General features: G+C 39.7%; 5 protein-coding genes across 12 annotated transcripts in view; 3 read left to right on the plus strand and 2 right to left on the minus strand.

Annotated features, from left to right (window-relative positions):
• The window catches only part of LOC136239564 (uncharacterized), a 21,575-nt gene extending 16,830 nt beyond the window's left edge, over positions 1 to 4,745 (minus strand). For 3 of the 4 annotated variants that reach the window (XR_010693518.1, XM_066030314.1, XM_066030316.1), the window contains exons 1-14: positions 4,589 to 4,745; positions 3,935 to 4,320; positions 3,606 to 3,886; positions 3,360 to 3,558; positions 2,801 to 2,903; positions 2,582 to 2,756; positions 2,305 to 2,378; positions 2,198 to 2,256; positions 2,015 to 2,147; positions 1,903 to 1,965; positions 1,773 to 1,839; positions 1,588 to 1,699; positions 1,446 to 1,539; positions 717 to 812 (exon numbers count right to left, since the gene is read on the minus strand). Coding sequence is in view for 3 of the 4 variants with exons in the window: in XM_066030314.1 (XP_065886386.1) it covers positions 717 to 812; positions 1,446 to 1,539; positions 1,588 to 1,699; positions 1,773 to 1,839; positions 1,903 to 1,965; positions 2,015 to 2,147; positions 2,198 to 2,256; positions 2,305 to 2,378; positions 2,582 to 2,756; positions 2,801 to 2,903; positions 3,360 to 3,558; positions 3,606 to 3,886; positions 3,935 to 4,320; positions 4,589 to 4,646 (1,900 nt within the window). In the remaining variant the exon portion in view is untranslated. The other variant, XM_066030315.1, reaches the window with a different exon arrangement.
• Positions 4,670 to 6,792, plus strand: LOC136239566 (uncharacterized). Of its 2 annotated transcripts, none has more exons than XM_066030318.1 (5): positions 4,670 to 4,828; positions 5,010 to 6,371; positions 6,420 to 6,492; positions 6,542 to 6,628; positions 6,678 to 6,792. In XM_066030318.1, exons 2-5 carry the CDS (start codon positions 5,058 to 5,060, stop codon positions 6,686 to 6,688), a joined length of 1,485 nt encoding a protein of 494 aa, XP_065886390.1. In that variant the 5' UTR covers positions 4,670 to 4,828; positions 5,010 to 5,057; the 3' UTR covers positions 6,689 to 6,792. The 2 variants fall into 2 exon arrangements, with proteins under 2 accessions (XP_065886390.1, XP_065886391.1); XM_066030319.1 differs by having other exon boundaries at positions 6,429 to 6,492.
• On the plus strand, positions 6,701 to 8,772 carry LOC136239570 (coiled-coil domain-containing protein 103-like). Of its 2 annotated transcripts, none has more exons than XM_066030322.1 (6): positions 6,701 to 6,960; positions 7,017 to 7,241; positions 8,307 to 8,363; positions 8,414 to 8,453; positions 8,504 to 8,619; positions 8,670 to 8,772. In XM_066030322.1, exons 1-6 carry the CDS (start codon positions 6,824 to 6,826, stop codon positions 8,725 to 8,727), a joined length of 633 nt encoding a protein of 210 aa, XP_065886394.1. In that variant the 5' UTR covers positions 6,701 to 6,823; the 3' UTR covers positions 8,728 to 8,772. The 2 variants fall into 2 exon arrangements, with proteins under 2 accessions (XP_065886394.1, XP_065886393.1); XM_066030321.1 differs by having other exon boundaries at positions 8,504 to 8,614.
• LOC136239567 (uncharacterized) lies at positions 8,671 to 9,910 on the minus strand. Its single transcript, XM_066030320.1, has 6 exons — positions 9,821 to 9,910; positions 9,630 to 9,768; positions 9,392 to 9,581; positions 9,153 to 9,338; positions 9,021 to 9,103; positions 8,671 to 8,969 (listed from the first exon to the last, which is right to left on the minus strand). Exons 1-6 carry the CDS (start codon positions 9,880 to 9,882, stop codon positions 8,757 to 8,759), a joined length of 873 nt encoding a protein of 290 aa, XP_065886392.1. The 5' UTR covers positions 9,883 to 9,910; the 3' UTR covers positions 8,671 to 8,756.
• Positions 9,805 to 21,076, plus strand: part of LOC136239563 (ATP-dependent translocase ABCB1-like) — a 20,205-nt gene continuing 8,933 nt past the window's right edge. For 2 of the 3 annotated variants that reach the window (XR_010693517.1, XM_066030310.1), the window contains exons 1-5: positions 9,805 to 10,024; positions 10,076 to 10,172; positions 10,223 to 10,292; positions 13,045 to 13,442; positions 13,487 to 13,658. Coding sequence is in view for 2 of the 3 variants with exons in the window: in XM_066030310.1 (XP_065886382.1) it covers positions 10,108 to 10,172; positions 10,223 to 10,292; positions 13,045 to 13,442; positions 13,487 to 13,658 (705 nt within the window). In the remaining variant the exon portion in view is untranslated. Of the gene's footprint in view, positions 10,025 to 10,075; positions 10,173 to 10,222; positions 10,293 to 13,044; positions 13,443 to 13,486; positions 13,659 to 21,076 lie in introns of those variants that run through there. The other variant, XM_066030311.1, reaches the window with a different exon arrangement.

A 21,076-nucleotide genomic window follows, 5' to 3' on the forward strand; every position in this document is an offset into this window, starting at 1 on the left:
GTCACGCTACAGAAAATAAAGCACTGAAGCCATCCTGCACCTTACAATACACACACGGCAGTGCAGAAAGAAATGGGACACAAAGGAGGACAAAGGTAAGTCCATGACGCATGCACTGTAGCTGCTGCAAATGGCAAAAAGGCACGTATCAGGCTGGAGTGATGTTGAATAGTGAAGAAATCAAACCCATGGCCTTAATCGTATTAGAGTTACACTTGGCTCAGTTAGTAGAAAATTTAGTCAAAAAAAATTATAGAAACTTGTTGGAGAGGTTTGGGGTTGCTCTGAAGACATTTTTGGGTTTGGCCATGTCTAAACGATACTGCCAAGCTGTTATGAAGGATAAGGTTTCTGGGTAACACTTTTGGACAAGAAAGCCCAAACCTCCATGATCACTGCTACACAATACAACCACACTGTCATGAAGTGTACTTTAGAGATGTCAATTACAAACAGCTGACCAAGTGCTTGCCCCAAGTCAGTCAGTCAGTCAGTCAGTCAGTCAGTCAGTCAGTCAGTCAGTCAGTCAGTCAGTCAGTCAGTCAGTCAGTCAGTCAGTCAGTCAGTCAGTCAGTCAGTCAGTCAGTCAGTCAGTCAGTCAGTCAGTCAGTCAGTCAGTCAGTCAGTCAGTCAGTCAGTCAGTCAGTCAGTCAGTCAGTCAGTCAGTCAGTCAGTCAGTCAGTCAGTCAGTCAGTCAGTCAGTCAGTCAGTCACACCTAACACATAGAGGCCTTGATCACTAGCACTGGTCCAGTAGTACCAATAGTGAGGTGGCCTGATCACTGACTTGATTAGACCATTAGTATTGAAACCTGTAACAACACCAATGAACGATGTCAGTAACATATAGTTGACACAATCTGTTTTTATACAGTGGAACTTGCTCCAAGCTGGTCATGTATCAACCACATGTAGAGGACCAACCAATTATTGTCCTGGTGTCCTGATTATCAAGGTGTCCTGATTATCAAGATGTCCTGATTATCAAGGTGTCCTGATGATCAAGGTATCCTGATCATCAAGGTGTTCTGATCATCAAGGTGTCCTGATTATCAAGGTGTCCTGATTATCAAGATGTCCTGATTATCAAGGTGTCCTGATTATCAAGGTGTCCTGATTATCAAGGTGTCCTGATCATCAAGGTGTCCTGATCATCAAGGTGTCCTGATCATCAAGGTGTCCTGATTATCAAGGTTTCCTGATTATCAAGGTGTCCTGATTATCAAGGTGTCCTGATTATCAAAATGTCCTGATTATCAAGGTGTCCTGATTATCAAGATGTCCTGATTATCAAGGTGTCCTGATTATCAAGATGTCCTGATTATCAAGGTGTCCTGATTATCAAGATGTCCTGATTATCAAGGTAAATTTATGTATTAATGGAACAGTTTGGGACCTTAACAAAGTGTCTAGGTCTCCACTGGTTCCAGTGTACAATTACTCACCAATACAATGGCTGGTATTCAGACAGACGTCCATGACAACTGAGGTGTTATGTTGTGGTACAATAAAATAGTCACCTCCGGGACTATCATATCCCTATTGTAGTGTTACCAGTAATGGATAATGGAGAACTCCTTAGCTTACTTGGAAGAAGATGAACTTCCTTCCCTTCAGCACTCCAGTCCAGTCCACACTGTCGATGTAGTCAGCTAACTGAGATTCCTCTTGTATCCATCCAGCAGTGTCTTTGTTGTATCTAATGTGTGGGAGTACATTAAGTAGCTACAACACAAGATGTGACAGTGTATATACATGTGTATGTCACTTACATCCTAACACATTGCCTGCCATTGCCATGGTACCCATTCAAACATCTACACTCAAATTGTGCAGGACCTGGTACACATAAGCACACACATAACGACACAACAGGTGGGGGGAAGGGTCAAGTCAACACACCTTTGTACACACACTGGGAATGCTTGTGACAATCATGCAGATCAGCTGCACACATATCGATATCTACCAGTAACCATAACAACAGCTAATAATGGAGAACAAGGTAACTCACTTGCCACATATGACCCAGCTCCATTTCCCTCCATTTTCACCCACTCATTCTCTGGCAGAATTAGTGTTTTGAACTCAGCATCAGTATTGAAACCAACACACTGATCTGTCTGGGAGCAGCGACGCTTCAGTGCCTGGTCAACAGTATGACTAGAATAGTTAGTAACCATGTCATAATGTCTACCTCAATGTGTCCCTTATAACTAGGTGCTTTCATGATGACCCTGCCTGGAGACTGCCGTCCTATGATGTCACCATTACATCACCATCACCATAGTAACCAGTACATACCAGGGTAGAAGATGTATCCCTTCTTACTAACATCCGGTAGAGTGATATCATTCTGACCAGCATACTGTAAATACCTGAGAAGACAGTACTTCATTGTGTAATGTAAATGTCTAGGAATCTGTTGAATTACTAAGTAACATGATTAAGTGAACCAACTAAAAATGTTAAGGGATTCATTATTCTTATCAAGTTTGGGAGAAATATTTCTGTCCTATGTTGTATAGTAACACATTCAAAAGGATCACATGAGCTCACAACAGGATCACATGATACACACTTGTTCCTGAGCTGGTCAATACGTTGCTGGAAGATTACATTCCTCTGGTCAACCTTCTTGTTCAATAACATGACATCTAGATCTGACTTGGAGTATTTTGTCTCATCACCTTCGCTTTGGGACCTCATCTCATCACCATGGTAATCCTTGTACCACTGTACGAATAGCTTGATCCCTATAAGATCAGATCATGTGATGTGATCAGCCACACCCACTAACCTGTTCTGAGATTAGTTGTAGGGTGGAAATTAAATGATCTTTGTGAATCTTCAATGTCTGCAAATGTTGCTAACATCTCTGATGGTGGAAGAGGCAATCTCTCCTAATATGAGTGGTCACCCATACTTGATAAATCCAACACAAATTATAACATAATGTATATGCAATCTGTGGACTGGACTCACAGACTGGAGCTTCTTAACAATAATCCAGACAGCATCTAGCTCTTCACGAGACACCATTATCGAGCCACAACTGCTGGCACTGTTCATCACGAAGGTCATTATGTGAATTAAATTATTAGAATACTTACAAAATGTGACAGTAGTTGAACTATAGCTATTTCTGCACAGTTCGGATGGTGAGTGCACACCACTGACTACGTAACTAAAGTAAATCCTTGCTAGCAACAAAGCACAATAGTAACTACCGCTATGTATTCTAATAAAATAGTGCATATACAATCTTCTGTGTCTTATAAGGAAGAGCAGTACGAGCAGTTGTAACTTGACAATGGAGCCAGTCCGTGAGTCCAATCTACAAAATACATTACACCTACCACTATAGCTTTCTTGTCCAACTCCTCTTCTAAATAGCTGATCATAGTATCCACAGCAACAGGAGAGCCATACCCAAGGTTATACACTACTCCACACTCAACACTATTGTGTTGCTCTAGCAACACTTCAGTCAGGGATACCAGTCCATCTATTACATCATCAATATAGGTGAAGTCCCTCATCAGTGGCTCATGTGAGCTACAACACAACACCTAGCAATACAACAATACACACACGGGTTATACCTTGACTGGAACAGTGGTATAGCTTCTCCAGCAGTAATTCTCTTAGCAAACTTGTAGACAGCCATATCAGGTCTGCCCCACGGACCGTATACAGTAAAGAAGCGTACACCCACAGACTTCACCCCATACTCACTACAATAAGTGTCGGCAAACATTTCATTGGATAGTTTAGAGGCTGCATAAAGATTACCAGGGTAACCAGAGCCGTGTTGGGTGGAGAATGGCAAGGGGGAGTCCCTACCATACACACTTGACGATGACGCATACAACAACCTTACACCCTATAATGACAGTGTAACATGTCATTGAGGGGTACATATACAGCACACCTGGTAATGTTGTAAGGTATCCAGTAAGGTGACAAAACACTCCACATTAGATCTGATATAAGCTAATGGATCATTAACTGAGTGTCTTACACCTGCTTGAGCTGCAAAGTGCATCACCATGGTGACATGGTATTCAGTTAATATGTGTTTTAGTAGTCTCTCATCACAAACATCTCCTCTGTGAAACTTTATCCCTTCTTTACGCAGCAAATTAACTCTGTTGTGCTTCAAACTGACATCATAATAAGGGTCAAAGTTATCGAGCCCCACTAGACGATACAATGGTTTTGTTGTTAGTAATCTTCTGCTCATGTGGAAACCAATAAAGCCAGCAGCTCCAGTGATGAGAACAGTTTGTTGTGGCGGATCATGTTTAATCAGGGTGGCTGTAATCAAGTACTTACAATAACAATAATAAACACTTAATACACGCCTTATTAGTGTTCCGTTACTCTACAGGTGCTAATGACAACAAGCTAACACAGAAGCCCACCACATCCGCATAACTTACCCTACTAGACATAGCTAAGAGCTATCGGAATGGATTCTGTATGACTACAAGACAACTATGGGTGCTGCCCCTAAGGGCTTCGCGCACTAATAGCGCATCATGTTTTCCAGTAAAATAAACAACACAATTACAGTACACCCGACCTTGTCTCTCCACTAAGTAGACTAGAAGGAGCAGAATTAGTTGCAATAACTTTGTCATTATCCTCAAAACACTCCGGTTGCTTTTTTTTTTTTTGACACCACAATAATTGTTGACGCGGGATAGCGCTTATTCTAAATTGATTCGAAAAATGAGGCGCCAGCTATGATTGTTTGATATTCAAATTTTTATGGAAGCTCCATTAGTTATTGTGTGTGTTATTCACCTCAGTGACAAGACAGGTAAGAGTTGTGTGTAGTTTAGTGTTGTTCCTTTGTCGTATAGAGTAGTTGATTGTGATGTTCGCTGTGTTCACACCTTGCTTTTATTAATTTGATAATCGTTTACTGTTAGTACGATGTTTAGTTGGATATGTCTAATCATTCACATATAACACAAAACATTGTTATTGTTTTTGATCAGGTCCGCCCTTTATTTACCCGCCCACAGTACAATTAGTTACATCACGTGATGACGGATACAACAGACAGACCCCCCTTATGTCAGGCTGATGTTGGCAAGAGAGTTGTTTATCATTCTGGATCAGACAAGTGTGATAAACGTGGTACACTACGTTACTATGGAGTACCAGAATTTGCAGATGGACACTGGTGTGGCATTGAATTAGATGGTCCTACGGGAAAGAACGATGGTTGTCTATTTGGAATACATTATTTCCAATGTGAGGAAAACCATGGTGTGTTTGTGCAAGCCAACAAAGTAGAACTTGACCTCAGTCCTCCAAAGAGAACTCACAAACATTCAGGAGGAGGGTCCCGGAGTGTTCCACACTCTCCAGTTATGCATAAAGAGTTCTTTAAATCTTCCCCACCTCCTCTTAAAAAAGCCAGTACACCTGCTATGCAGAAGGCTTTACCCTTCAATGCTAAACTCAGACAATTGACTGCTAAGGGTCAGAAGACTCCGTCACAACCATTGAAGGCATTCGGCAGTGAAGCAGGTAGTACAGTAAGGAAGAAGACAACAGCTCACAAACCAATCAGGGCACACTTGCGCCGATCATCTAGTGGAGAGAACATCAACAATGGATTGGTTAATGGCAGGCTGATCAAGTCAGCTAGTAGCGAGTGTGTACAGAAAGCAGTGTCCAAGGAACTCTCTCCAACACCTAAGGCTAACTACCGACGATCAAGTCACGAAAACTTTACTGCAGTTCCTCAACGGAAGTCATCAAAGGTACGAGTACAAAGATGGCCTCTGACATCAACTCCTGTCAAAGGAGAGGAAGCATCAGCCTCTAGCTCTAGCACCTCAGTGATGTCCACTAGTGTCAGTGATGTTGAACAACCTAGTTCTGATCAACAAATGTCCACAAGTGACGTAGCATTTGTTAAGACTCCAGAGGCTTGTGACATCACGGACAGTTCATCAACAATGCAGAGTAGTGGATTAGCATCCACTGATGATAGTATAGTTGGACTACAGACTCCAGTTAGTCAACTGAAGATACATAACTCTGACTTTATTGATGCCAATCGTGTACCATCTCCTGAACATCATCCGCCACCACAGGAACGATTTCAAAACAACTCTGAATCAGCAACTTTGTCACATCCCCTTAGCTCTGCGAATGTCCCCACAATTGTGGTTGTAGCCACTCCTAGCCAGAGTGCAGCCACACCCACTGAGACTGCAGCCACGCCCACCCGGTCAGCAAGCATGAATGGGATCAAGTCATTTGTTAATTCTGATGATCACCACTCCAATCAACAGCAGCCGTTAAAGAACATCACTAATCAACTAATGGAGGCTCATAGTGATATGGTAAGTGTTATGATCATTACAAGTGATTGAATAGTAGTATTGGTATAGCTTCAACAGTTGTCCAAGGAGGAACTTATTATTTTGTTGAAGAAAGAATATCACAGTTGGCAGCAGAAATTCTGTAAGACCACTTTACCAATCCATATGATATTATTGTATGTGTTATACAGCAATATTGGAGCAGCAAGTATCCCAGCTGTCAGCAGAGAGAGATCAGCTGAAACATCAGCTCAGTGTATTGTCCTCAAATACCACAGGTGTGTGTGTATGTAACCTGTGATGTTTATTATTGGAGGCCATTAACAGGTGATAGCTAGTCAGTCAAGGAATCTCATCCACTTCATCACAAGCAGCAATATAACCTGCATAAATAACTTTGTGATTTATAATAATTATTTTATATAATACGCGCTTGTTATAACCGGGTCCCACAATCGAACACACGGCTTGCGATGGATGAAGAAATTGACGTGAATAAGTTACGCAAAGAGTTGGGAGCGGCGGTGCAGGCAGATGATGATTACTGGAGAGAAAACGAGGCGAAGTTTCGCGCAGTCAGACAGAAAGTATCGAGCTATGAAGAATTCCGGTATGTGCAGTGCTACATGGTCGTTCAATTGCAAAGTGCGTTGTGTGTTATATTAGGGATATTGTAAAGGCGGCTCATCTTCAGCCACTGGAAAAGAAAGATTTAACAGGAGTAACGCCAGGACGACAGCCATGGAATGTAGCAAGTACTGTAGAAAGAACTCAGCCAACACCTCCCTCTACTGATGGGGGCGTACTGGTGGCCGAGAACAAACCCAGAAATTGTCAAGAGTTTTTGAGGCAGTGGAGAACACTTGGTGAAGACATGGCTGCTAAATACAGGTGAATGCTAGTCACTAAGATTCCTTGTTTCCCATCACCTTAAGCTGGCCTTTGATTTATTTTTATTTATTTTTTCCCCGGGCTAGATGGACTGCCCTTGTCACCACCCCCAGCACTAGATCAGAACGTATTGGTCTGACATCACCTACTTGTGCAGATAGAATGTAGTATTTCAGCGAATCCAATCCATATTCTTGTTTTATCAATAATGTCTGCTAGTTGAGAGGTTGACAAAAGTATTCTAAGCAGCTATCGTACGAAGTGCAATAAAGTTTGTATGAGTTATGTGCAGCCATTTGGTTACACCTGATTCTCTCATAATCCGGCACAAGTATGTGATGGTAGACTCTTGATTTTTAATTGAAGGCCAGGGGAAGCCACGCCTGAGCAATCAGGCAGTGAGGCAGACGGTTATTAGTTTCAATAATAGAATTTTGCTATTTTACCTATCCTTCAAAATGACAGTAGTTTCAAACAACAGACTGGACGTTTGAAAGGATTATGATAGAATTTCAAGTATTAATATAATGTGTCCACCACTCCTGGATAACGCATTCCTCCCAGTTAATAATGTTATAGCAGACCTGATTGCTCTATTAGAGTGTCTTGATCTTGAACACAAAAATAGTATTTCTACAAGAGTTCATATACTGAGTGTCCTACTCTCCTGTAGAAGAGTGTATTGTGAAGTTATGATGTAACACTTCCGAGTTCACCTGTTTCTCTTTCTATTATTAATGATATCATTAATTGAGCATAATATCGATTGACATACATGACAACATTGCCAGCAACCAAACTAACTCGAGTTCTCAGAGTTTCTCACTGAACTTCTAGCATGCCTTCATCAACTGTGTAGGCATTTCTTGCCAGCCCATTTGCAAATATGGTGGCACTTTATGGCTGCTCATATGTCACAAACCACATCACCTTGTTGTTACATCATAACTTCACACTATAGGGTATGCCCTCCTCAGTATTATGGTATTATGGTAATACGGCAACATGAGCGGGTGATGGGAACAAGGAATTAGTCTATTAACAAGTTTCCATTACATCAAATAGTTTACTGATTGATATGGGCCCTGCACAGTTACACAAATTCTTCAGTGTGGAGATCAGGTCAGTAGTCACCCATTTGGTTACATGATCAACTAATATGTTATTCTTAGTATGGGGATACTAGGAGAACTAGTAACTGTGCTGAACAAAGTGAGGTGTTAAAAAATGGCAATAACTACATAACACTGTTCCCTGCACAGCAATGGAACAATAGCCACTCGGCTCATATAGTTTCAATATTAGAGATTTTATCCAGTTCACAGCGTTTCAATTTATCAGTAAAGTTCTTATCCCAACAAGAAAAGAAAGAGGTAAGGTGAGACAAACTTGTCTTATAGCAGTAATGTTCATATGTTCTACACCCAGATTGAAGAATTATTTCACAAGACATTATTACACAATGACTCTAAGGGACAACATCTAATGCAGTTGTATGGTATCAACAGATAAAAGTTATTTGTTCACATTGGTCCGGTCCATAATGAAATCCATGTAGCCCTTTGTGGCTGGCGTTGGCAACCTTGGCTGCTTGGTAACCCAACATGTCGGTTTTCTATTAGTGGAAGGACACATCCTAGTCAACAGTCGACTGCCAGTCATCATCATACCCTTTGTGCCAACTGGCTGTAGTTCCAAGCCTTTGATGTGGTTATCAGCTCTGCACAACTGCATGAGGCCGACATCAACTCTGTTGTAACACAATAATGGTGGTGGTACCTTTGGTAGCTTATATGAGTCTTGATATGAAGTTCTTTTGTAGTCCAATCCAAAGTTCTTCTTTAGTGCTTTTATTGATGGTACTGAAATAATTAGTAGTATTATTGTGTGTTAACCAACATGACAACTAACATGCTGACTTGGCGGGAATTGCTTTAGTTTTGTTGCAGCCATACCGAGTAGTGTTGGGCTTAAGAAGTGGAGTTAGTTGTTGTTCCCCTTTGTACGCTGCTCGTTGTGAACTATCCTGTTTGTAGTTGCTAGGAGGTTTAGCTAGTCTTTTTAAAGCCACATTGTCATCCTCCAATTCAACTGAATCTGTAAATGATTAAAGGTATTCTCAATACATCGCTGGAATGATATAAACCTACCTGGCTTAATGTCCATATAATCATTCTTGTATGTTGACTTTCTAGGAGCTAATAAATTGTTAAGGCTGGCTATCCCAAAAGGACAAATATTTGTCAGTAAATCTCTCTCGTCTGTGGGTGGTAGGTTGACTTCAAGTCCCGCAGCGGTGAGGCTATTTTCTGGGCCACTGTTGCTGTCTGTGTCTTGCTCCTGACAACAACAATCTCACACACACCATCACAAGTATGTGTTCCTTACAGAAGGCTTTCTCCGCTCAATGCGAATGACCTTATATTGTTCCGGCAATAATTTTCGGCCAAATTCTTCCGTGTATGTTGGCAGTACAGGTGGGACTGGGAGGGTGAATATTTTGGTACTTCTGGGCCGCGCGTGCTCTCTGTAACGATAGTTCAGGGATAATTACACAATAGTTAACAGAGTCGTTAGACCTGTTGGACAGGCACTGTACGGGATGTAGCTTATAATGAACTTGATACGTGGATTTGTTCATCGCGACCGACGCTACCTACTGAAGCTTGCGCAGGCGCAATCTACTACGTCGTAAGGTAATTACGTCATACTGGTAAACACACCAGCAGCTGCGTAGCTATGGAAAAGGGCGGCAGTCAACGGAGTAGAGAAAAGAATACGAGGTAGGTTCAAAGAAGATGTTTCGTAATGCGTGATTGTGCCAGTGATTGCAGAAGTTCGCGGAGCTGTTGCACATGAGCGCTAAATGGACGTTAATGCTCCAGAAAATTTTGATAGGTTGTCTCCGGATGATCACGGGCAAGTTGACAAGTACGTAAAGCATATACTTTAACCAGCTACACTAATGTATGAATCAATAGGCAACCAAGTCAAGTGGAAGGTAAACAGTGCAAAGAACAAAGTAACAGAGCAGTTAGTCTTCTGCAGCTGGTGAGTTTACTTTTGAGCTGAGCTATCAATTCGGCAATAACAAGGAGTCATCATGTACATCAGGGGTTGTCGTTCCTCCTCTGGTAACATCTTTAGATGTTCCAACCTCAGTTGACATAGCACTAAGGGAGGGATCTCTTAGCTGTTTAAGCTCCCCCTTTCATTCCTCTCGTTGGACATACTTTACGTACCACTAAAATAGATTACGCAAAACATCATTTTATTGAGGAGGGTGATAAGCCAATCTCAGTGTAATGCAACTGATCATGTTTACAGAATACACATGTGACAGGTCTGGTGAAGTTCTATACACCAACCACAACTCATTAATTTCACCCAGAATTCAAGCGCTTTTTACAAAACAAAGTACATTGCCTTGAAGCTTATGTAAAGCACATTCTGAATATCTAATGAACCCCAGGTGAACCCCATCATTTTTCAGTATTGTATTGCGACTATTTAGGGTCACATGAAATACCAAGCAATTAAGAGTAATATATTTACGTAGCACTTAGAGCACATCCAACCTCCTCTGATGACCAGTAAAGTACAGCAACTATTGTACCTTTTAAATTCATATTTTACTTTGCGTTGATTTAGTAGAAATTATGCTAATGGTTGTGCAAGAATACTAGTCTGGCAGCACCCGTCCCTTTGCTTAGAGTAAGGGTCTGGTCACTCTAGCATTCAAAATGTGGTGTGTTACAGAAAACAGGTAACACCAATCAGATTGTGTGTGTGTGTTTTTTGTGGTAGAATTACATAATGTGTAGCAGAGTTTGTCATGAAAGTTTGTGAAGATGTATGATTAAGGCTACTTGTAGTCAACAATAGGATTTTCTTTAAAAGAACAAAAGATGGAGGCAATATTAATGAGCCTTGTAATTGAATGGTGTACTCATGCTATGGAAAGTATCTTTGGTTGTGTTAGCTGAACTATTTCTAGATCCACTACTTTGTATGGTTGTTAGACATGCTATTCTTGCTGCTATTATTGGTGTCATTGTTTATTCCATAATTATAATGCTAGAGTGACCAGGCACTTACTCTTTTTGTAGGTACTGCAGACTAAATCAGTGCTGGGAGTGCACAAGATCGGAATACTCTAATAGAGCAGTCACCTAACTACTCTAATAGAACATTCAGAAAAGATTCAAACAAAAATACCACAGCATATCAAAATAGCTATTTCCCAAGAACTATCAATGATTGGTACTCATCATCAATTTCACTAACTGAGGGTGACTGACAAATTACTATTTTGTAGTTGCCAAAATGTTGGTTGATGTGTGTTTCGTGGATGGTGGATCCAAACTATAGTATGTTCACGTTGAGCTGAATCCTGAAAAACAGCTAAAAATTAAAAGTGGATTTTCTCTCAACAGAGTTAACATTCAGCCAACCAGATGATTACTGGTAACAGCAAAGGTGTCAACAACAGACACGTACGGTTTGGCTCCATTACAAATTCGGGAAAGGGCTGTAATGGACACTGTACCTTATATGGCTTCCCCATAGGAAATGTATTGTGAAAATTTTGATTGGCCGTGAATATTATGTCAAACATTTGAACAAAAAGATTTTGAAATATTTTTAGCGGATCAAGCAGTACTACAAATGAGCCAAATTTCAAGATCATGTGTAATTGCATCCATGAGTTATTAAATGTTTTTGAGGCAGCTCAACGTGAACATACTATAGTAAATCACATGACCCCTTTAAAGGGATTGCTAAGATGGCCATTGAAAAGCAAAGTGAAGGAAATTTAAACTCCATTTCAGAAAGGCTTAGCTCCTGTATTTGTAAATTTAGATACTCTAATAGAACAATCATATATACTTTAATAAAGCAGTTGTCAGGTGTAACTGTCCAGAATGTTCAGTGTTGGGACAGTTACTTTTTAAAAGTAACTAGTTACATATTACTTGCAACAGAACTATTTAGTTACAGTTACATATTCTTGATATTATCCAAAAAATAAAGTAATTATAATATTATACTTTGTGTCCACAGCCTTAAGCTGTCATGTGTGAAACTACCACCTTATCACGTGCCATCAGGGGCGGATCCAGACTTTTTAAAAGGAGGGTTCCACTCTGGAATTGCAGGAGGTGGAAGACCAAAAAAAAGAAAGGTTATCACCTGCTGACAATAGCTTCCCCCCACCAACTATATTTCCTTATTAAACTCTGCACGTAGCCTGCTACACTGCTCCTCTTAAGAATACTGTGACTGCTCTATTAGAGTATCTCGAGTAAGAGAGGCTCTTTCAAAAGGGGGGTTCCATGGAACCCTTTGAACCCCCCTGGATCCGACCCTGGCCATGATTGCGTTGTTGGGCAATGTGCAACCTTGGTTATAAGTAAGAAGCTGGTGAATAAGCTTCATTCAGTAGGCTTCATTCAGTAGGCTTCATTACTTCGTTGTGGCTAAGCGTTACTCAGTGGATTACTAACAAGATTAGTAACTTTGTTACTTGTAGTAATAATATTACGTAATATTAGACTCGTTACAGTAACTATATTACTTAGGTAACGCGTTACATTTGTTAGTAAAGTAACTTAAGTTATATTAACTGTTTTTATAGCATATTTCATTATCTTACTTAGTTACCACAAAAGTAATAATAAAATATTATTATGTAACGCGTTACTCCCAACACTGAGAATGTTTGTATTTTTATTCCTGCTGGGTCATTTCTAGAGGATGAAACAGGTTGGCATGGGCTTATTATATATAAATTATTATCTAGTTTCGTTATGCTACTGTGCTGGACTATATGATGATGTTAGTGGGAGCTACATCAGGGTTGTGTCATGGAGCTACCTTTGTCTCATTTCTTATTATGTTTGGTACATCCATTGATGAGTTTGTGGACTACACAGTTTGCCGACAGAACCTAATAAACTGTTCTGAGAGTGAAGCAGCTGATGACTTAATTGATAAAATCAATTATCCCATCATTGTATATTTCTGTGTTCTGGGAATACTAGCTCAAGGATTTGCTTGGCTACAAATAACTTTGTTTCAATTCTCCAGTGAACGACAAGTTAGAAAGATTCGTAGGCTATTTTTCCATGCAGTATTAAGACAAGAAATTAGCTGGTTTGATGTCCATTCATCTGGAGAACTGAGCTCACGACTGAACAAGTATGTTCAACATGTTACAATATTGTTATGTGTTTGTGTTGTAGTGACTTGGAGAAAGTATCATCTGGAATAGGAGAGAAATTTTCCTTTGTATTCCAAGCATTAGGAGTGTGTATAGGTGGTCTGGTAGGAGGGTTTGTGTATGTATGGCAGACAACTCTACTTGTGATAGGATGTGCTCCTATTGTAGTACTAGTTGGTGCAATCACACAATGGGTAAGTGTTGAACTTATCATACAATGATGAAGTGTATGTGTTAGTACTGTAGTGAGGATGGTAATTTTCACTGTTTGAATAGTTGTGAACAAAATGGCTGAACACGTGTTCATTCTTTAAGCATGTATTTCTGTGGACTTTATCCACAGTGACATCATGAGCAGAATATGGCTGCATGATTTGGGGGACTAATGTACAGGCACCTATAGAGAAATAATTAAAGGCTATAGATGCTAAACAATGAATACAACTATCATTTTACACTACTACACTTTCATTACAGGTGTAGATACCACATTCACGCCTAAGTTGCTCTACCTCTGTTAATGGTTTAACCTTTAACTAATTGCAACACAAGCTTTCAGACAGTTTCTGGTACAGAAAACTGTTCTCTGTAACATCAAAAGTCCCAAGAAGTATATCAACATTGGTACAAGCTGTTCCCTTACAATTGCCACATGCAGGAGAACATTTTACGCTTTACTTCTTGCATGTACACCTCGTAGTGCTACAATCTGTGTGGCAATCACACCATGTCATCTGGAACTGGTGCTAAATCAGTAAACAATGACATTAAAGTCCCTTCACACTCTCATTAAAGTGGCTGAAATTCACTGCCATGGCCTTTCCGCTCCTGTACTTGTACGTAAGTATACATGGAAGCTGTGGGATTTGGCAGCTGCTAAAGTAGGAGGTGAAGAAGAAATGTAGCATTTGTAGCTACTTTCTCAAAGAAGCACTTATAACGTAAACAGTCCATTGTTTCTCCTTGTTTTACATTGTATAATGTCACCAAAGCTTGCTCACCTGCAGCAATTATGTCTTTTGGTGTAGCTGATAGTGTACAAAAGACTTCTGCTTGTTCTCGAAAGTGTTCACTTGACCTGAATTTTTTAAGCGAAGCACCTCTTCCAATAGCATACAGAGTATTACATCCATATATAGCATGAAGGAACCAAACATTTTTGCATATCTCAGGACCAAGTTTCTGTTTGACAGTGTTGATGTTCCACACTCTAGGTTTCTTAGTGTGTTTTTTTTGGCTCAGGTTTAAAAAATATGGCATGAGAATTTAAGTAGGCATGATAGCATAACAATACTAAAAGGTCAGTGTCATCACCTACTAGCACAGTGTCTGTTACTGTGGCTCTTTCTGTACACTTATCACATCAGCCTCTCCTGGAGAATAATACACTTTGTAGTTTGGCGAAGCATCGTTCACTCGCCAACTTTCCTCCCTCCAAACTTTCCGTCTATACAGTACAGTTTGTGATACAATTAGTGGGTCTGTGTACAACCTTCTGTAGAATGACTGCTCTGCTCCAAACGACTGATGGTACATTCTGGTTTCCATGGCAACATTTAAGTCTGAGTGCCACGAAAATTTTCAGGAAATATGTCCTTTTTCACAATATAAAGTGTGCTCCAGTCAACAAAAGAGCACCACTACATTGAATACTGTAAAACTAATAATGTGCGTGGGAAATTTTTGACCAGAAAACCGCTATAACTTTTGAACTAAATGAGCTATCAAATCCAAACAAATGTCACATTGTTCCTTTCAGTGAGACCAATCACTTGATACGAAGTTTGACTAATTTGGTTGATATATGAATCAAATATAGACAGAAATCTCAATTTTTGCCAAAATATGGTCCAAAAGGTCACTTTCCCCTAATGGGATTCCTTGGGACTTTTGATATGTTATAGAGCACATTTTCTGTGCCAGAAACTGTTAAGAAAGCTTGTGTTGCAATTAGTTAAAGGTTGACCCCTTTTTTTTCATAAAATGACTGGACTAAAATTAATAATATTGATTATTCTTTCAGCACTAATTATGTGTAGTTCTAAGCCAAATCACACTTATATCAAACTGTCTTTCTGAATATTAATAAGTTGCAGCTGCTACACAACAAGAGATCTTGAAATGATTCAGATAATGTTAGTCACATCACAAACAATGAGCTAATTATGACAGAGCAAGGGTTCTGCACACTTTACTTAACAGACTGTATAAGGTTTTACACAACATGACCTTTAATTTCTGAGTCTACTAAACACAACCTGTCACTGGGGGGGGGGGGGGGGGGGGGGTATGCATGTTCATCAAGCAAGAATCAGCAAAGCCAAAGAACGAACTGACCTTACTGTTAGTTTACTGTTTGCTTACTTTCTGGGCAATTAACTTGAAGGATAAATTTGATGCCAGCACCCTTTTACTAACTTACTTTCTGACAAGATCAGTAATTTGGTATTTATCTAGGTGTAGTAGCTACACAATGTCACAGTGCAGCAATGACACAATACACTTGAAGGGTAAATATCGATGCTAGCACTCATTTGTACAATTTACCACTTTTCCCTTGTTCTTTCCTTATCTCAGGGGAAAAATGCCTAAAGCATGCTGACAAGGTTTCTACATCATTTAGAGCCCCTCAGATGATGTGGGTTTAGCCTAGCCTACATCCTCAGTAATTTAGTTTGTGTGTAGCCCTTGCTCACATCAACCTTGGGTCTCTAGAGACCTTGTTGACATGTCCTATTGTAGTGGATTAAATTCAGTAGGGAACTATAACTGAAGGATATATTGTAACTGAAGGCATGTTGTAACCAGATTGTATCCGAGGACAACTTTTCATGTATAATGGCTAGAGATTGTCTCTACTACTACTACCACTACTACTTTGGTTTCATTTAAGAATTACACATGTACATTTGTACAGACACACATTGTATAACAGGTAAAAATACCTAAGAAAAATTAATAGATCTCATTACAGCAATAGTTCCTAATAATTCTGCCTTCTGAAGATTATCAAAAACTAAGTCATTAAAGAATGGGATCTTCTTCAAATGCTGCCGTTGATGTTTTGAAATGACACCTGTGTGGCCGAAAACAATTGGAACAATATCAACTGGTTGTTCATAACAACAGTTCAGTTCTCTAACCAGAGCCTGATACTTTCTTATCTTCTCTCTCTCTCTTTCTCCACAACATTAACATCTGCTGGACATGAAACTTCCAGGAGCAGGATACGCTGATCCTGCTTAAGAAATACCACAATATCAGGTCAGTTACAGGATACTTTAACATCAGTCACCATATCAAAATCCCAGTCTTATTATTTTCGACCACAGGAAGTGGATGGTGTGTAAACCAGCTATTACTTAATACAGAGAAGTGAAATGACTTGCATAAATGAAAGTGAAGCACCTTGGCCACCAAATTGTGTTAGTTAAGATAGCAAGTAGGGGCCAGTATTGACCATCCAGCTAAGACATGCTGAATTGTTTCCTCTTGGTCACCACAGAAGCGACACAACACAGATGGTATGTGAGACCTTATTATTTTAGCTTGGTAAACATGAGTACTAATCACTTGATCTTGAATACCGAATATTGTACTTTCCGACTCACTGTGCAAAGATCCGTTCAGCCATCTAAAACTCTAATCAATATTCATATCCACAGAGCGGATCCAATTAAAAAACTTTCCATGTAATGGTTTAGCAGACAAACAATCCAACGGTTTCTTCTGCTGAGCAGCAATTATGGCAGCTTTCAGTTGCCCACAGGAGTAACTCAACATATCATCCAGGCCCAGGCTGGAGACAAGCAATGCAGCTCTGCTTCAAGCAATGCAGACAAGCAATGCTTCTACTACTACTACTGCACAGCAGGGGGTCTATGAGTGAACCAACACGAGGAACCAGGTAAAAATCCATGCAGCCTCATCAAATGCCAATGCACCACTCCAGCTACTAAGTTATGACGGTATAAATAAGCAGTGGCAGCCAATGATGGACAAGCTGCCAACAAATGAACAACAGATTCTTCATGCTCTCCACACAATCTACACATTATAGAAGGAATGCTCATCTTCATAATCGTAACCTGAAGAACTCTGGTGGTGATGGCCTGATTCTGAATGGCAAGTATTGTAGACTCCGACTCTGAGTGAACATGGCTTTTCAGCCAGCACACACTTCTAGTCTTGTCAATTGAATTCTTGTTTAAAAGTGCATAATACTGACCATGAAGAGGTTTGTCGATGATAGAGGACATTAGCCGGCTAAACTGACAGTCACTAATCAAAGACTTCAGTGAAGAGAACAAGATGTTTTGGAAGTCTGATGTAACAGATAGAGATGCACAGTATTCCCTGACCCTGAACAACACAGAACTCCGCCTTGGCAAATCACTGTCAATCTCACAGCACAATAAGACCAGAGGGTCAGAAGAAACAGAGAGATGATGACTACTACTACTACTACTACTACTACTGTTACTTCTACTACGGATTTGATAAAATTTAACATGTACCATTGTACAGATAATAATGGTGAAACAAGCAAAGCCTAAGTTACACCACACGTAAATTGATATTATTAAGAACATTAACTACTACTACTACTACTACTTTTCATTCAAATGAATTGACACGCATGTACAGTATGTACAGAAATACAATGACAATACAAGCATAAGCCTAAGTACAGCCAATGTTCAAAGATGTTAAGATGTTTACGGTCCCCAAGATAGCAGCTTTCTGGAGGCTATTAAACAAGTTCTCATTGTAATTTGGGATTTGCTTCAAGTAATCCTGTTGATTAACTGACAGGATTACTACTACTACTACCACTACTACTACTACTACTACTACTACTACCACTACCACTACCACTACCACTACTACTACTACCACCACTACTACTACTACTACTACTACTACTACTACTGTTACTACTACTACTCATTATTTGATTAAATTCACATGTACAGGAGTACAGAAATATAAGAGTGCATCATGTACAACATAAGATACATAATTTTTAAAGATGTAGTGTTCGCAGAATGCGAATAGTTCCAATGAGAGTTGCTTTTTGCAGATAGTAAAACAAACTGTCACGAAAACCAGGGATCTTGTTAAACAACTGTTTACTATGTAGAGAAACCACACCAGTGTGGCCAATAATAATTGGTATAACCTCAGTGGACATGTGTGGGTAAAGCTGATGAAGGTCACTTACTAGGGGCTGGTATTTGTTAACCTTTTCAGTCTCTTTGGTCACCACATTCACATCTGCTGGACAGGATACTTCAAAACACTGTATAACAGAATGATTATAATCATATAACACCATATCTGGACGATTTGAAAGATGATGACCCTCACTCACAAGGCCAAAATCCCAGAGTAGTTTTGCTAGCAAGTTTTCCGATACAGGCATGGGCTTGTGCGTATACCATGATCGAGATGACAATGGTAGAGAGTACACCTGTGACAAATGCCAGTGCAGGACCTGTGCTACTAAATTGTGACAATATGAATAAACAGTAGCTGCCAATGCTGGACAGGCACACAACAAATGAAGGATGGTTTCTTTAGCCTGTCCACAGGTCCTGCAGGAAAGTGTGGCAACTGTTTTCTTCATAATTTTGGACTCATATACTCGTGTAGCAATAACCTGATCTTGTATGGCACACAAAGTTGATTCGGATTCAGAGTGTAAGTGCTGCTTCAACCTCCAGGTATGTTACAAGGCCAATTTTGGAAATTATTGGACAGCCTAAAAATTGCCAATTTTGGCTACTTCTTGCAAACAAAAGTTACCACTTTTGGCAACTTTGTAAAGCAGTGTAATGCAAAGCTATAGGACTGCTAAGAATTTGCCAGTTTTGGCAAGTTTTGGTAACTAAGTTTCTATCTAACTTTGGCAACTTTTGGAAACCATCAAAAAGTTGCCAAGCCTGAAACTGCTGATGGTTTCCAAATTTGGCAGTTTAAAATGGTGCTCAAAACTACCAATTCTGGCAATAAATGTACTCTTTTTATGAAGACCAATGAATAAATCAATTGTGGGATCTAGTTTGCAAAAATGGCAAAATTTGATGCCCACTATTGGACTGTTCATGCATACTAAAATTACCACTGCTGGCAATTTCTTGCAAATAAAAGTTTCCACATTTGGCAACTTTTAAAAGTTGCAAAACTATTGTATTGCTTACAAATTGCCAGTTTCGGCAATTTTCTGAGGTTTCCACTTTAGGCTACTTTTGGAAGCAAGCCAAAAGTTGCCCCAAAACTGAAAACTATAGTCCAAATTTGGTAGCTTGAACATTCACAAACTGTGCTTGTACCTATCCATTCTGCATTCCGGCAATACAACTCAATTTTAACTGAGAAAATTGAGAACTTGAACAGGTGTAGCGCACTGATGCTCCACAGAGAGCTGGTATTACAGAGTAGCAGATGCATTTGCTGTATAGCAAATTTGGTTGATAAACTACAATGTGTAAGTATGTACAAAAGATAGAGCTATGTTGGATTAATATAATGGAGGCTACAAAAATCATGAATTTTGCAAATTTATAATCATCACAGCATTTCGAACCTGAGTGAAGATGCCGATGTAAGTGCAATCTGCATGGACATGCATAAAATTAGCACCTTGATCTGTAGCTATATAGCATGATTTGTAGCAAGATATTCTTATGACTTTGTCCATTTTATCGCATTTTGGTCAATTCACATTCAAATCATAAGTTTGCTTCATAGCTATATTCCTACTGCTGCTTTTAAAGTGAATGTATAGCTAGCTACCTGGCATCCACTGATAATATTGCTAGTAATCATATTTAAATACTTTCAGGCATCATTATAACAGTTCCTCTAAAGTAAACATAGTTAAGTTAGCAGCTTTGTGAACTTTAACACTGTAATGCTCACTTTCATGCTTGATACCGGTAAACTGTAAGTGTCAAAGTTTCCAAAACTGGCAACTTTTAGACTGTTGTTATAATTGCCAAAAACAGCAGCTACTGCACACGCTTTTATAAAATTGCCACTTTTGGCAATTTTAAGAATTTGTCACACAAAATTACCAATTGTGGATAACCGAATCCCACAATCAAATTCTCTATCATCTTTTATAAAGGAAAGTACATTTATTGCCAAGTTTGGATACTTTTGAGTGTCATTTGTGGTTACTCAAGAAACACAAAAGTTGCCAATATTGGAAATTTTGGGTTGCCTGAAGTTGCCAATATAGTCAACTTTGGGTGGCCTGAACAACTTTGGGTGGCCTGAACAACTTTGGATGGCCTGAAGTTGCCAATATTGGCGAAAGTTGCCAGTTTTGGCAACTTTTAGGCTGTCCAATTGTTGCCATAAACAGCTTGTAACATACCTCACTTCAACCAACATGTACTCCGGTTTGAATCCATTTCATCAGATCTTAGTAAGGCTTGAAACTTTCCATGCAGAGGCTTAGTCACCAATGTATCCATAAGTTGGCCAAACTCACACTTACATAACTCCTTCTTAAGATCAGAACAAGTCCAGTTTCTCCAACTGGAACCAACAGAGAGGGTGGCACAGTATGCATCAGCCCTAACCATCACAGAAGAACGAGATG

This window comes from Dysidea avara, chromosome 11 (genome assembly GCF_963678975.1).
Source record: "Dysidea avara chromosome 11, odDysAvar1.4, whole genome shotgun sequence".
Classification (NCBI taxonomy): Eukaryota; Metazoa; Porifera; class Demospongiae; order Dictyoceratida; family Dysideidae; genus Dysidea; species Dysidea avara.

What these genes read in the sequence shown, in the direction of transcription:
- LOC136239567 (XM_066030320.1), bottom strand. Translation starts at nt 9,882, where the DNA reads ATGAACAAATCCACGTATCAAGTTCATTATAAGCTACATCCCGTACAG. An exon ending in AATTCCCGCCAAGTCAGCAT is followed by an intron (nt 9,104 to 9,152) that starts GTTAGTTGTCAT and finishes TAATTATTTCAG; the next exon opens with TACCATCAATAAAAGCACTA. An exon ending in ACTCATATAAGCTACCAAAG is followed by an intron (nt 8,970 to 9,020) that starts GTACCACCACCA and finishes GGCCTCATGCAG; the next exon opens with TTGTGCAGAGCTGATAACCA.
- LOC136239570 (XM_066030321.1), top strand. Translation starts at nt 6,824, where the DNA reads ATGGATGAAGAAATTGACGTGAATAAGTTACGCAAAGAGTTGGGAGCG. An exon ending in TCGAGCTATGAAGAATTCCG is followed by an intron (nt 6,961 to 7,016) that starts GTATGTGCAGTG and finishes GTGTTATATTAG; the next exon opens with GGATATTGTAAAGGCGGCTC. An exon ending in GACATGGCTGCTAAATACAG is followed by an intron (nt 7,242 to 8,306) that starts GTGAATGCTAGT and finishes TACATCAAATAG; the next exon opens with TTTACTGATTGATATGGGCC.
- LOC136239566 (XM_066030318.1), top strand. Translation starts at nt 5,058, where the DNA reads ATGACGGATACAACAGACAGACCCCCCTTATGTCAGGCTGATGTTGGC. An exon ending in TGGAGGCTCATAGTGATATG is followed by an intron (nt 6,372 to 6,419) that starts GTAAGTGTTATG and finishes GTATTGGTATAG; the next exon opens with CTTCAACAGTTGTCCAAGGA. An exon ending in CAGTTGGCAGCAGAAATTCT is followed by an intron (nt 6,493 to 6,541) that starts GTAAGACCACTT and finishes TGTGTTATACAG; the next exon opens with CAATATTGGAGCAGCAAGTA.